The sequence below is a fragment of the Branchiostoma lanceolatum genome, chromosome 7, assembly GCF_035083965.1.
Source record: "Branchiostoma lanceolatum isolate klBraLanc5 chromosome 7, klBraLanc5.hap2, whole genome shotgun sequence".
Classification (NCBI taxonomy): domain Eukaryota; kingdom Metazoa; phylum Chordata; class Leptocardii; order Amphioxiformes; family Branchiostomatidae; genus Branchiostoma; species Branchiostoma lanceolatum.
The window spans coordinates 4,054,792-4,068,634 of NC_089728.1; the positions used below are offsets into that span (position 1 = coordinate 4,054,792).

The 13,843-nt window shown below is 41.7% G+C and overlaps 1 protein-coding gene across 4 annotated transcripts; it reads left to right on the forward strand.

Moving 5' to 3' along the window:
* Positions 1-757: 757 nt before the first annotated feature.
* Positions 758-13,593, forward strand: LOC136438635 (dehydrogenase/reductase SDR family member 1-like). Of its 4 annotated transcripts, none has more exons than XM_066433530.1 (10): positions 758-1,059; positions 6,017-6,142; positions 6,871-6,926; positions 7,684-7,827; positions 8,146-8,225; positions 8,784-8,916; positions 10,616-10,744; positions 11,017-11,086; positions 11,572-11,652; positions 12,469-13,593. In XM_066433530.1, exons 1-10 carry the CDS (start codon positions 1,032-1,034, stop codon positions 12,600-12,602), a joined length of 981 nt encoding a protein of 326 aa, XP_066289627.1. In that variant the 5' UTR covers positions 758-1,031; the 3' UTR covers positions 12,603-13,593. The 4 variants fall into 4 exon arrangements, with proteins under 4 accessions (XP_066289627.1, XP_066289631.1, XP_066289628.1 ...); XM_066433534.1 differs by lacking the exon at positions 758-1,059 and adding an exon at positions 4,024-4,046; XM_066433531.1 differs by lacking the exon at positions 758-1,059 and adding an exon at positions 5,165-5,286.
* The last annotated feature ends 250 nt before the right edge of the window (positions 13,594-13,843 follow it).

The window sequence follows — 13,843 nt, forward strand, 5'->3', positions numbered from 1 at the left end:
CGGTGTCTCAAATATGTACGTTAGTGCCAGCAGCACCGTTGCTCCCATCAACTGTGAGTAAAATGTTACTACTAGGATATGTATATTCTGGAGTGTATATTCTATACAGGCAGTGAAGAGAGGTTCCGACCCCTGAATGATACCGAAGGCGATCCCTGGGACGACAAAGACGAAAGACATGAATGCCAAGACGGTTCCCAAATTGTCCGTAACTGCTGACAGAGACAGGAACATCGTTTGCACTTTGTCTTTCGGTATCAGCGTTTGTCTGAAGTAAGGCAAGACGACGAGAACACAGAGAAACTACACAAGTTTCGCGAAGAATATCAGCTGTAGTCCGGGAACGCCCGACTTACTACTCAAGGACATAAACTGTGCTACGAAGGCGCTTAACACTGCGCAGGAGAGAGAACACAGCAGACTGACAGCAGATTTCATGCTGATTGCTGTCTTTGAAAAACTTGTGGAGTCTTCCATATATAGTTTCTTGGTAATAAAGCGTCGTTGTCGCCATGTTTCTGGAGTGATGGTGTATCGTTATTCCATGGGCCCGGGTTCACGCATTCGCTGACTGACATCGGATCTGCTGCACAACAAAGACAACCGCACCAACATGTTTACAATCTCTTTGTTGTCCAGGGTTATCTGACTCTTCTTGTTGCCTGCTGCTCTGCTGAATAGGGAACTTCACATCATTGCAAAGCCAAAGGTTTGTAACCGGAACCCCTTGATTCAGGGCCTGCCAAACAACTTCACAATTATGCCAAACGATGACACATATTCTGCTTCTGTTACTGCGTCCTTGAGTTAGAAAGGATCGCTTTAAATAGTAGAAATTGGCGAAAAAAGAGTGAATTGTATGAAGGGAGTCGGCTACGCAGAACTAGAGGGTCCAATCTGCAATCCTGGGCCTGCGAATGAAACCCTCCATGGCCTAATCCCCTGGCGAATATTTTCCCAATAGCCGGCGCGGTTAGTCTGGTAGAGACTAGAATTTGGACATCAGACAACAAGAAGAGTCAGATTACAGAATGCAGAATACGACGCCGGGGGAAAATGGTGAGATGAAAACTTAACAGTTTTCTCGTCTGTTCGACTAACGTTATGACTGACACGTTCAAAGATCAATTAAGTCTGAAAAGCCGCCGTCCAGGACCGAGTGGTTGAAAAAGTTCACACCTCCAAAATGATCTAGAAATATTTCTGGCTTATTTCGTTTGACATACATGCAGTACAATGTGATGTACTGCACTAGTTTTGCGTACAGTATGTCACCGTGAGTTATAGCACTGTGAGCGTCGTGATATATAGTCCTGGACAATAAAGTGATTACAAACAGGTTGGTGCGGTTGTATGTAGATCGGATGACAGTCAGCAAAAGTGTGCACCCTGGCCCACTGATTATTTTTTTAGCGACACACCATCACTAGCTCCAGAAACATGGCGACAACGACGCTTTATTACCAAGAAACTATGGAGGACTCCACAAGTTTTTCAAAGACAGCAATCAACATGAAATCTGCTGTCAGTCTGCTATGTTCTCTCTCCTGCGCAGTGTTAAGCGCCTTCGCAGCACAGTTTATGTCCTTGAGTAGTAAGTCGGGTGTGCCCGGACTGCAGCTGGTATTCTTCGCGAAACTTGTGCAGTTTCTCTGTGTTCTCGTCGTCTTGCCATACTTCAGACCGACGCTGATACCGAAAGACAAAGTGCAAATGATGTTCCTGTCCCTGTCAGCAGTTACGGACAACTTGGGAACCGTCTTGGCATTCATGTCTTTCGTCTTTGTCGTCCCAGGGATCGCCTTCGGTATCATTCAGGGGTCGGAACCTCTCTTCACCGCCTGTATAGGATTGCTATTTCTGAAAGAAACGGTGGGTGTCGTGGACGGTTGTGGGATCCTTTGCAGCGCAGCTGGCGTTGTCCTTGTCGCGGTGGGAATGAGCAATGATGCCGCTTCGTCGTCACAGCGCCTCACGGTCGCCATTCTTCTCCCATTGGCAGCAGCTTTCATCAGGAGTCCAAATAACGTTATTACACGGTTGCTCGTCGGCGTCCAGAAGGTACATATCCTAGTAATAACATTTTACACACAGTTGGTGGGAACAACGATGCTGCTGGCACTAACGTACATATTTGAGACACCGCGTTGGACAATCTCTGCACAAACAACGGGGTACGTCATCGGACTAAGTCTGTGCGACGCCCTCTCGGCATTCCCTGAAAAGATTGTAATGCAGTCGGAAACGGCCGGCGTTACCTCCACTTTATTAACGCTCATAGTACCTTTGACACTACTGTTGGATTATTTCTTTCAATCGCAGTTCCCCGGACCCATGGAACTCGGCGGTATCACACTCGTGGTGCTGGGCACAGCTGTGGTGGGATGGCATGCGTGGTGGATGCATCGTCAGGAGATGGGCCATAAAAATGTTATGAAGAGGTTGAACTTTACGAACTAAATATAGCAGTGCAATACCTATAGTGACAGGATTCTAAAACAGCAATATGGTTTTCTATTCCGGTCAAAACTGTACACCCAAATATATCGTATTTGTCTGAAATACGGTCTAACTGCACTACGTCGTGGTGACACAAAGGTACGTTGTAGTTTGCACCCAACTACGGCATGCTTTGGGACGGAGTACGACATGTCTGAAATACGACGTAGCAATACTCAGAACAACTTACGGCCTGGCCAGGGGACACCTGGGGGACCTACTCGGAGCAAAGGATTTGAGCCTGATGATGATGATGACAGCAGATAGTTACCTGCAAATAGTAGACAACTAGAATCATAGAAATATCCTTATCATTTCTATATTTTCTCGTACATGTATTCATAAGAAATTCAATTTATGTGAGAGTCAAAAAATCTGCTGTCATCTTTTTCTGCTTTGTCGCTACATGTTGGTCTGCAGGTAACTATCTGCTATCATATTGTGTGTGTGTGGGGGGGATATAAGTCGGGGAGGGGCATAAGAAGATACATAACTGGGGGGGGGGGCATAAGTCGGGTATCAGGCAATTCTGGTCCCACCATGTGAAGCGAGTTTCCTTCTGTTTGTTAATCAGTGCCCTGACTGATCTACATTTCTTGAAAAGGCGGCTTAACTGTAATGTAGATGCGTGTCAGTTAAGAAGTATAACTTTATACAGGCCTCCTTCGATTGAAAGTTAAACTTTATTAACATCTGGACTGTACTGCCGTAGATTGTGGACTACAATGTAGTTAGCTTAGGCAGCAATTATCTTTATTATGATAGATACTGGTAATCAATCCAGTATCCAATAAAAGGTTGTCATGATTGTTGCAAGATGCCTGCGAATGTGCATTTTGTACGAATCTTATCATGCTTTTGAAACCGTCAAATATTGCCTTACACACACAATACTTTTAAAGAAGTCGGATTCGGATTACAGCCCGGGTGTAAGTTTATATCGCGGACGCAAAATGTAAACCGTTTCAATTCGGAATATATCCGAAACGGTTCGAACCGTTTTATGTTTTGAATCATGAACGGGGCCATAAACCATTTCTTTGCATCGCGTCCGGCGCCGGTACCACTGAAAATTCCAAATCAAACTGAAAAAAAAATGGACAATCAAGCTACCCATAGTCGCAGGCAATACGTAAATTCTGCATTTGAAATTTCAACCTATCTCTAGCTCTAACCAATGAGGTTTTGATCAGATTTAACCTCATTGCCGCCTAACGGGTTCAATTGTGGGTATTTACATGAGAAGTCATTATGCAATGAGTTTTATTTGCAACTTCTTGCCCGAGGGCTACATGAAACAAAGTGCAGAAAAAGTGTAGACATTGCAATAGAGGAATAAGGTTTTATTTTCTTACAGTGAAACTGTCCGAATATAATTTCATCCTGACTAACAACAAAATAGTGACAAGTAGGTCACTACGTGTTTCTTTTGAGATGCCTATGATGACACTATGGGAACGTGTTCCGATAACAATCTGGGTGCTGTTTGCTGTCAAAGTCCATTCAAGACATAAAAGACTCGAGGTCGACTGTTTCACTGGAAACCGGTGAGGGTTCTTTTTATACAGTATCTAACTAGTAGGGTTACACAACCAGAGGGTGGAGACGGACGTATTGTAAGAATTTATTGTCATTAACCGCATTGGACTCATCATAGGAATAATCATAAAGTTTAACATGTTGATTTGTAAAAGTCGGCGGGAATTATACCGTTAACAGGTGGCTTCAGGCGTACTAACTGCAATGTATTTGTGAGCGGATACTTTTCATTGGCTTCATAATCAGGCATTCAAATTGATTTCAAACTTCACAAAACGTCACAATCTACTGCGCTACTGAGGCAAACTGTAGTGATTGTTCACCACACAGTAATCCTTGGTAACAAAGGCATGCAGGCATTCCGATGCCTCTGCGCAAACGGCGCGTCGGCAGAACGTAGGCGTTTAGGGCCGAGCTCACGTATTTAAGGTTAATATCTCGTATATAGGTTCATTTAGTTGTGTCTGAATACATATCTTGTGCAACGGCTGTTACTCTGATGCAACGTTGACCAAAGAGAGCGAAAGCCGACTCGGCAGCTATAATTTATTTGATATGTAGCAGCTATAATTAATTAATATATAGCAGGCTAATTACCGTACGTGCATTGCGTTCTGCAGACGTGCTTGCACAGACTGGGTCCATGATCACATGGTATTCTTCACTTTAGGGAACTTGAGCATTGATAGAACTTCGGTGAAGTCGTTTATTTTGTAGCTAGCTCCTTTTGGCCCACCTGCTACACGGTATTTTCCACCGCGTTTACATTGCACTTACAAGCTGAGTCAACCCTCATTTGCATCTCATTTAAATTCGCAGGAAGGAAAGTATGAAAGACCATGAAATATCGCGCTTTTTTTAGCACGTTTTAACATGACTTCCCGGCTGAATTATCACACAAACAACATCCCATTTTAATGACAAGGAGAAGAACCTGTGGAATCGACCAAAAATCATAGAAAATACAACTTTTCAGCTTTAATTAATTTCTTCTTTAATTAAGGACTGATCATTATGCGGTCTTGTAACTTCAGTTCTTCTCCAAACAGATGTAACGGTAGAGTCCAGCTCAATCTTTTACGCCACTATAAAGTCGTATGAAATTTATAGCCTCCAAATCACGATCTGAACCCTACGTCTGCTTGGAGATTACCCTGACTTCCGACCTTTGAACTCCCGACCTTTAAACTTTCAACACGTTTACACAGTTAGCAACTCTGAGTCAGCGGTACGTGTGGCCGAGCCCAGGTAACTTTACATTATGACAACTAGTTACTGTTTCAGCAAGTTAATAGCGTTATAAAGGTATGACTTGTACAGATATGACCATGGGTTTAAGGAAAAATAGAGGCTGTCTGGTGCCGTTGCGGACATAAACAGCCATAGAACGTCATGTAACATTTATCTAGTAGTTATATCAACCTCCTTGGTTATATCATTGAACAGTTATACATGTAACATTAACATTTATCTAGTACATGTAACATTAACATCAACATTAGATTCTAAGCTTTATATTTGTTACACCTATTTTATGACCAATTGTTCACCAATTATGCCTAGTCCTGATTCTTTCAAACTTTAAATCAATATCGTGTTATAGTACTGTATTTGTATCTGTATCTATATAGCCGGTATAACCGCCATTAGGCGTAACACACCAGCTTCGCAGGCACGCGGCGCGGCAGCAGCTGGTCATAAACACTGTTATACTACCTTGCATGCCAAACAAAAGTTTTGTCACATTCGAGGGTTATGTAGTGTGACATTTAAGTACATGTAACATTAACATTAACATTAGATTCTAAGCTATATATTTGTTAAAACGTTATAGCTTTAAATCTAATGTTAATGTTACATGTACTAGATTAATGTAACAATAGCCTCAGGAGTAGTCTTTTACAATGCTAATTGCCTTACATTGTAGCTGTTACAATTGTTGTGCAATAAACCTTGACTTGACTTTGCTTTATTGAAGAAAATTCCTGTAGATTGTCCAACATGCTGTCAGGGAAGGTAGCAGTGGTGACGGGTGCGACCAGGGGGATAGGGAAGGGCATCGCACTGCAGCTGGGGGAGGCAGGAGCTACAGTCTACATCACAGGTGGGGCCCGCGAACATACAGAGATTTATATTACAGGAGAATTGGTAGTTACATTAGGCATTCGTATGTGTCGACGTACTATGAATGTTGAAGTAACAAATACACACTGCACTGAGATATCCCTGTGGCTCAACTGGTAGCAGCCTCATAGTTTAACTTCTGTTTCCAATCAGTTTGGGTAACTAGGAGACCCTGGTTCAATCCTGGGTCAGGACATCTTGGTTGGGGCTGCACCCATCATTCGGAAGGGACGTAAAATAGGGTCCCGTGTTCGAGGACATGCCTCGAGCATGTTAAAGGGAAACTGGCTTGCAGCTCTCTATGTAGAAATATACTCTGCTCCTGAAACAGCAAGGAACCTTGCTGCCCTATAATTCAGCAAGGAACCTTGCTGCCCTATAATTCAGCAAGGAACCTTGCTGCCCTATGATTCACCTAAGGCACTAACAAGATTTGCCCAACAAGATTTGCCCAATAGAAGAATTAGAATAGAAGAAAGAGTAAATGAATGATACAGAGGTCCACTACGTATGCTCCTTTTTATATTTTAGCTAGTTTAGATATAGCCAACAATTGTATTTAGTACCAGTAGCCTATTGTTACAACAAAGTCAGACACAGTTTACTGACGCATGTATGTTTTTCTCTATGTTTTTACCATGTATTTGCAATTAGCCCACGGGCATGAACTTGCAATAAACTTCTATTATTATCTTTTTCTTTTGACAGGTCGTACCTTAAAGCCTACAGGCAAAGGGACATCACTGATGGAATGTGCTGAAGAGGTATGACAATCCAACAAAAGAGTAGCCTGGTACCCAAGCCTTAGTTATATCATAATAATACTGTGAATGCAGAAATGTTCGCGGTGGTTTTATGTTCGCCGTTTTCGCGGCAACCGTTTCACTGCGAACTTAAAACCACCACAAACATTTTCATCCAGTACTGTAGCAGTGTGTGACTATAGCGCTGCCGCAAGCTTAAAACCACGGCTAACACTCCATTTTCGCCTTAGCGCGGAATGAAAACCACGCGGACAACAGTAGCTGCCGACTCTCTTTGTCTTTTTACGCAAACAGACAAAGAGACTAGCTCGGCAGCTATTATAGGTTTGGATACCAGGCTAACAAAAGAGTAGTATGGTACTAGTAGTTGACCACACACACTAACAGTGGGCTAGCCTCCTGCTGTAGTGATTGCACAAAGTTGTATGTGTGGCTCAGGGGCTCTTGAAACAGAGATGGGCACTGCTCTATGCACCATCTGGTGCCTTTACTAGTACAAGGGTTCTGGAATATCATACATTATTGTAATTTGTAGATGTGCATTTTGTAAGGACAGTGTCACAGTATGTGAGGGCTCGAAGAAAGTTCTAAACGGAAACTATGCGGCTACAGCGGCTTTTCCAAAGATATGACGTGAGTGTGTATGTTTGGCTTGAGGTTGTCCGCTACTATTTGCTGACAGTGTCACTGTATATTAAGTTACAATATAAAATTCAACGGCAAAGTGACATTGTGTATTCAATCCTTCTGTACCCAGATCGAGAAACGCGGAGGAAAGTGCGTCCCTGTGCAGTGTGACCATGAGAAGGATGAGAACATCAAGGCTCTGTTTGACCAGATTCAGCGTGAACAGGACGGACAGCTGGACATACTGGTCAACAACGCCTATAAAGCTGTTACAGTAAGAGACATTGATTTTGGAAAATACAGTACTTGTTACCAAGGTGGTCTTGTGGTTGTGCCCAAAGGCTAATGTAAAAGGCACTTTACACCCATTTCCTTACTTGATGACAGTCAGTATATACATGTAGCTTTGGTTAGGGAGATCCTCTTGGATGTGATGTAAAACCGGATTGAGGCACTGAAGTCCTAAATTGTGCTGTAACACATGTACATCAATGGTTTAACTAAATTATGTTACAGTATTTAAAAAAAGTATTTTACAGTTTGAAAAATCAAGGAGGCAGTTTTTAGATTCTTCTGTGTCTTTTATCTCCAGGGCATCTTTGAGAATGAGAACAAGAAATTCTGGCAGCAGGACCCAGGATTCTGGGATGATGTCAACAATGTGGGATTAAGGTAAACTTGTAACAATTATATAACGTTAATGACAAGTAGAAAAATTGTTTCTGTTAGATTCAATCCTTTAGGTATAGTTTCTTAAAGTTAAACAGTACCAAATTTGTAATCAGTTTGTATGTTTGATTGTCTTGGTGTGTGTGTCTGCAGTTATGTATATGTAAGGTGGAAGTGGTGTGATAGGATACTTGGAGAATTTGAAGTTTGGTTTGGATCCAGTTGAGAGCCAGGATGGCTCATGGCTTAGCTGCTATGGCTTACACCCACACAGTATTGTCAGGTCATTAGAGGTATTCTCATAGAACTTGTTGCAACAATGTTCAGCTAATTGTATCAAGCTCTTCTTATAATTGTAGTCAATGAAAGACATAATGTACATTTCTACATCTTCTATGCAGTTGTCACATTTTCTGTTGACTAATGAAAGTAGGGCACGCCTGAAAAGCAGTGCGTTTAGCACTAAGTGCGGCCACCTTAGATAAAGAAAACAGAAATAAATAAATAAATAAATAAAGTAATCAAGCTTATCTTAATACCTGATATCTGTCATGATTTCAGAAACCACTACATCTGCTCCGTGTATGCAGCCCGGCTGATGGTTCCACAGAAGAAGGGGCTGATCGTGAACATTTCCAGTCCCGGGGGTCTGCGGTACCTCTTCAACGTGGCATATGGCATCGGCAAGGCAGCGGTTTGTTTCATTACGTTTTCCTTAGAAACATATTGTATTTATCAAATGTGTATTGTGTTCTATTACTTGTTCTTGGTACCAAGCAGTGAGCAGGTAGATGATGCTGATCATGTTTTACCATGAAATATTTCTGGCATACACAAATCACTTATTACCTCCGTAAAAACGGAGGTATTGTTCTTGGTCTGTGTGCTTGTTTGTCTTGGTGTGTGTCCATTGTACATGATGTTAGTCAGAAAATGGTGCAACTGGAGACTGGCAGGATAGGAAGGTTGTCTTGGCGTAGGTCCAAAGTTGGTCTGGCAGGAAATGCATTGACAGAGTTAGCGAGAGATTCACGATAATGAATAAAACAAGAAAATCACAGAACTCTTAGGTATCTCATGGAGGTACGAGATCTTTAATACGTTGATGAAGGTTAGACATCCAGGTAGTAAGATACACCCAAAATAGTTACTCAAGCAACTGGATAAAATTTTGAAACAGTCAGACATTTCAGACAGTATCCTCTGTCTTTCGTCAGTGACTAAGGATAGGACTGGGAAACCGGGTTGAGATATGGCATGAGATCTTTGATTTCTTGCTCAGTTTTGTTTTTCATTGTAACGTTGGGTAACCTAAATTCGTGGGGTACTTAAATTCGGGATTTTTCGAAAACGGGGTATTTAGGGATATGTGCTAGATGCAACATCAGTAATACCGCTAGAAATGCAAACTTGACAGACTAACGTATTCAGAACACTGTCTGAAAAGCTTCGATAACCATGCTTTAGAAGTTGGCTACGTCAAAAACTCTCCGTCCCTTATTGACAGAGTCTGGGGGCTTCGTGGGAGAATCACACTGCACGCTTGTTCGCTGGTTTATAAGACAAATGTCACATCTCCTGCCTGCTAAACACAACTATTTACAAGACAACTTATTACAATCTCTTTTGCTAACCTGCAACTGGATTCTAAGTGTGATCAATCATCAAAACTCCTCTTTGTTGCTACAACCTACGGCACGTGTATTTTCCCGCCGCCATATCATTACCCAGAATCCTGTTGTCAAGCAGACGACAAAGGTTTGTGAGGAACACTTTTTTGTCTAAATGTTGCGTGTGATTGTGGACTGAGGACGATATTTTCCTCAAAGTTTGCTCCTAACACAACAAGGAATACATGGACATAGTAGTATTATCAATGCTATGGCATCCGGCTAACTTGCCATGAATAATGTACACGTTGCCATGACGGTGGATGTCGACTTTGACGTTCTATAGCTACAGACTCAACACACGGGTTGTTCCCGTAGGCCTGATGTGTGCGGTACGGCCGTTTTTTCGTGTATTTTTTTTACTTGGACACGTCTATATTCATAGCACTCTCCTCAAGCCAAGGATGGAACGAATAGCTGCTGTATAAAATGTAATTAGCGGTAAGTTATTCAAGACGAATCTTCTCTCCCGAATTAATGTTCACCCCTGTCCGACAGCACCGTCACTGTGCGTGCGGTGGACGGTAGTTTCAAGTTGAAATATTATGGTGTCAGCACGACTAGAGACAAAATCTACCATATATATGATTAGTGCAAAGATAGTACATGATACTGACAGAATAATAGAAAAAAAGGATGGTTTATTGTTCTGCTAGATTGATTTCAGTCAACCATTATCGGAAAAATCCCGAATTTATGTTACCCAACGTTAACCAATTCTAGTGTGACCGTATGGCGGCTGATTGTGCACATGAGCTGAAGAAAGACAACGTAGCCTTCATCTCTTTGTGGCCTGGTCCGGTGAAGACTGAGCTTGTCACAGGCTTCCTCGCTGAAAGGCCAACAAGCAAGGTACCTGTTTCCTTCTTATGTTTATCCTGTAACCCTTACCCTGATGGTTTCTGTTGTAGATTAACATTAATCTGCCGGGTCACATAAATCCGCCACTTTGAATAACAGTGGGTTTGAGAGATCTCTTGTGCAGCATCCCCCAGGTAAACGGGAGTGCAGTATACTGGGGGATGTTACAATGGCTGATTCTGCTGTTGAACACCCCTTTGATTACTAAATCTACCTGGATGCATGACTGCTGCAAATTTCATGCTTGATTCTATTTTGTGCAGAGTGCTCAAGTGTTTGCACACTCAGAGACAGTGGAGTTTTCAGGGAGGACCATAGTTCATCTTGCAGCAGGTGGGTACTTTAAGTGCTTTATAGTACCAGTCGGGGGGGGGGGAGGATGCAACCATCTCAGTATTGACCTTGCAATTCACATTGTACAATACATGTCCTAGACGAATGACTGTGAGTAACAAGCATATAGACTTGTCATGTTGCCTTTGACAGTTCAGCAACTGGTACATGTACATATGGCCTCAATATGGATGAGAAGGGGGACGTAGAAAGTTTCATCAAATCATCGTCATTGTCATAAACTGTGTGTCATAAACTGTTTTTTCCCTGTCAACCAGGCAACCCTTTTTCTCAATATCTGCTGGTTTACAATGCCAGGCACATTGAAGAAACAGAAGAACAGAAAGAAAAAACAAACATATGAATATCAGAATTTGAAAAATTCACAATCGTTCCCTATGGAAAACGTAAGGCTGAACTTGTAACGTTTGTACGAAAGTCTGGTGGTGACATTTACCTTAATTTTTTATTATTGCAACATTTAGATCCCAACATAATGCAGAAGTCTGGAAGAATCCTGTGCACTTGTCTACTGGCTGAGGAATATGGTTTTACAGACATTGATGGTAAGTATTGCAACTTCCACATAAGGCACTCAAACATGATTGCTACAGATATTGTATGAAGAGGGCCTGTTACACGGCAGTCAACTTGTGTTTTTTGCAACATGAGTATATGCTTTTAACTGGCAGATTCAGTGCTAAGGACAGAGATGATTAGGTCCATTCAGTACCAAGGACAGGGATAGTGAGGCCTATTCAGGGATAGTGAGGCCTATTCAGTACCAAGGACAGGGATAGTAGTGATGTCCATTCAGTACCAGGGATAGTGAAGTGCATTCAGTACCAAGGACAGGGATGGTGATTTCAATTCATTACTAAGGACAGGGATATTGAGGCCTATTCAAGACCAAAGTCAGGGATTGTGAGGCCCATTAAGTACAAATGACAGGGATAGTGAGGCCCATTCAATACCAAGGACAGGGAAAGTGAGGCCTATTCAGTGCCAAAGATAGACTAGTAAGGCCTATTCAGTACCAAGAACAGGGAGGGTCATTTAGTACCAAGGACAGGGATGGTAAGGCCTATTCAGTACCAATGACAGGGATAGTGAAGTGCATTCAGTACCAGGGATAGTGAGGTCCATTCAGTATCGAGGACAAAGATAGTGAGGTCCATTCAGTACCAAGGACATGGATAGTGAAGTGCATTCAGTACCAGGGACAGAAAGCAACTAAACTCTTGAAATCCTTATGAATATGATATAGATAATATTTGCTGTAATTCAACTGAATACAACATGTTTTCATGAAAACTCTCTACTGATTTTCACCCAGTACAAATTGTAACCTGTATGCTCTTGCGTTTCCTATGATGCAACAGGGCAGGTGCCACTCAACTTCAGGACAGTGAAGGACATGCTGGCTATGAGAGGCTACACGGGATTGGCTGCCTGGATTCCGTCGTTCCTCAAAATTCCTGGATGGCTTCTAGCTGCTGTTACCCACAAGTTCTAAGGAGCACAATAACGGCATGATAAAAGAGTCTTCTTAAAGATTAAAGCCTTGAAGAAATGGTTAGGACTAGGAAAATCAATGTTGTGTAGCTGATTCACTCACTCACTGACCAGTCCTATAGTTATTAGCCGTAGGGGAAGTCAGTCCACAAAGGTTCTGCACCTCTGGCGGTCATCAGCCAGTCTGGTCAGCTGGACCGCCGTCTTTCCCTACCACTCCTTGATTTCGCTTATGTTGCTGATCAGGGCCCTAAAAACTTAGGGTTGGTAGGTAGGAGTTCTCTCCTTTTTTAAAGATTTTGCCCGGAGTGTTCCAAGAAATAAAGAGTATGATGTTAATCTTTTTCCTATATGCCTTAGGCCACACCAATTTAATTTCTTGGTTAACGGAATTTAAAAAAAATGCTAGGTTGGAAAATCAACATGAACACAGAATCTCAGAGGAAAGTCTGTTCTTTGGTGCGCACAGTTTCAGGGAGTGAACATGGTCAGGTGCAAGTATTCACCCCAGCCGTCTGTTTAATGATGTCCTCTCGCTAAAATCAAAAAATCTGTTAACCAAGAAATTAGATTGGTGTGGCCGTAGTATCATTGAGAAACCATATGAACACATGTAATGTTACAGATGTCCTAAAATGTCCTTCTTGCTGAAGAAATTTGCAGTGACATAATTTTCTATACATCAAGTAAATGTATATTTTGATGGTAATAGAATTGTTATTGAAACATCTTATGTTATACCATTATTACTTACTGAGTACACAAGTAAGATGTAACAACAGAATTGTGGTGACGTTTGTTTATTCTGACATGAGATGTAATTCCCAAACGTCAACAATTGTACAAGCAAGCTTACACACAACTCTTGATTCACCCAATTTGAATAATTTTCAACTTTCAAACTATACATTGATGTTACTACATTGTATTCTACCATCACATAAAAGTAAATTATTTTGACGGATGAAATAAAACAACAAAATACCACCCCATGTAGTGTTTTGACTGTTACTGCTTTTACACATTACCTTACATGATTATGGAATATTGTTGTTAATATAGTCTACATTCATAATCATATCAATATCCATTGGTGTACATACGATACATTTCCATTGAATATCTTTGAATTGTAATGGGATCTAAAGCTTGAAATTCAAGTTTCAGTTTAGGCCTAGGAAAATTCATGTTGTGTTTCTGATTCTGAAAAATTAGGGTCGGTAGGTGTAGATTCTCTTGTTT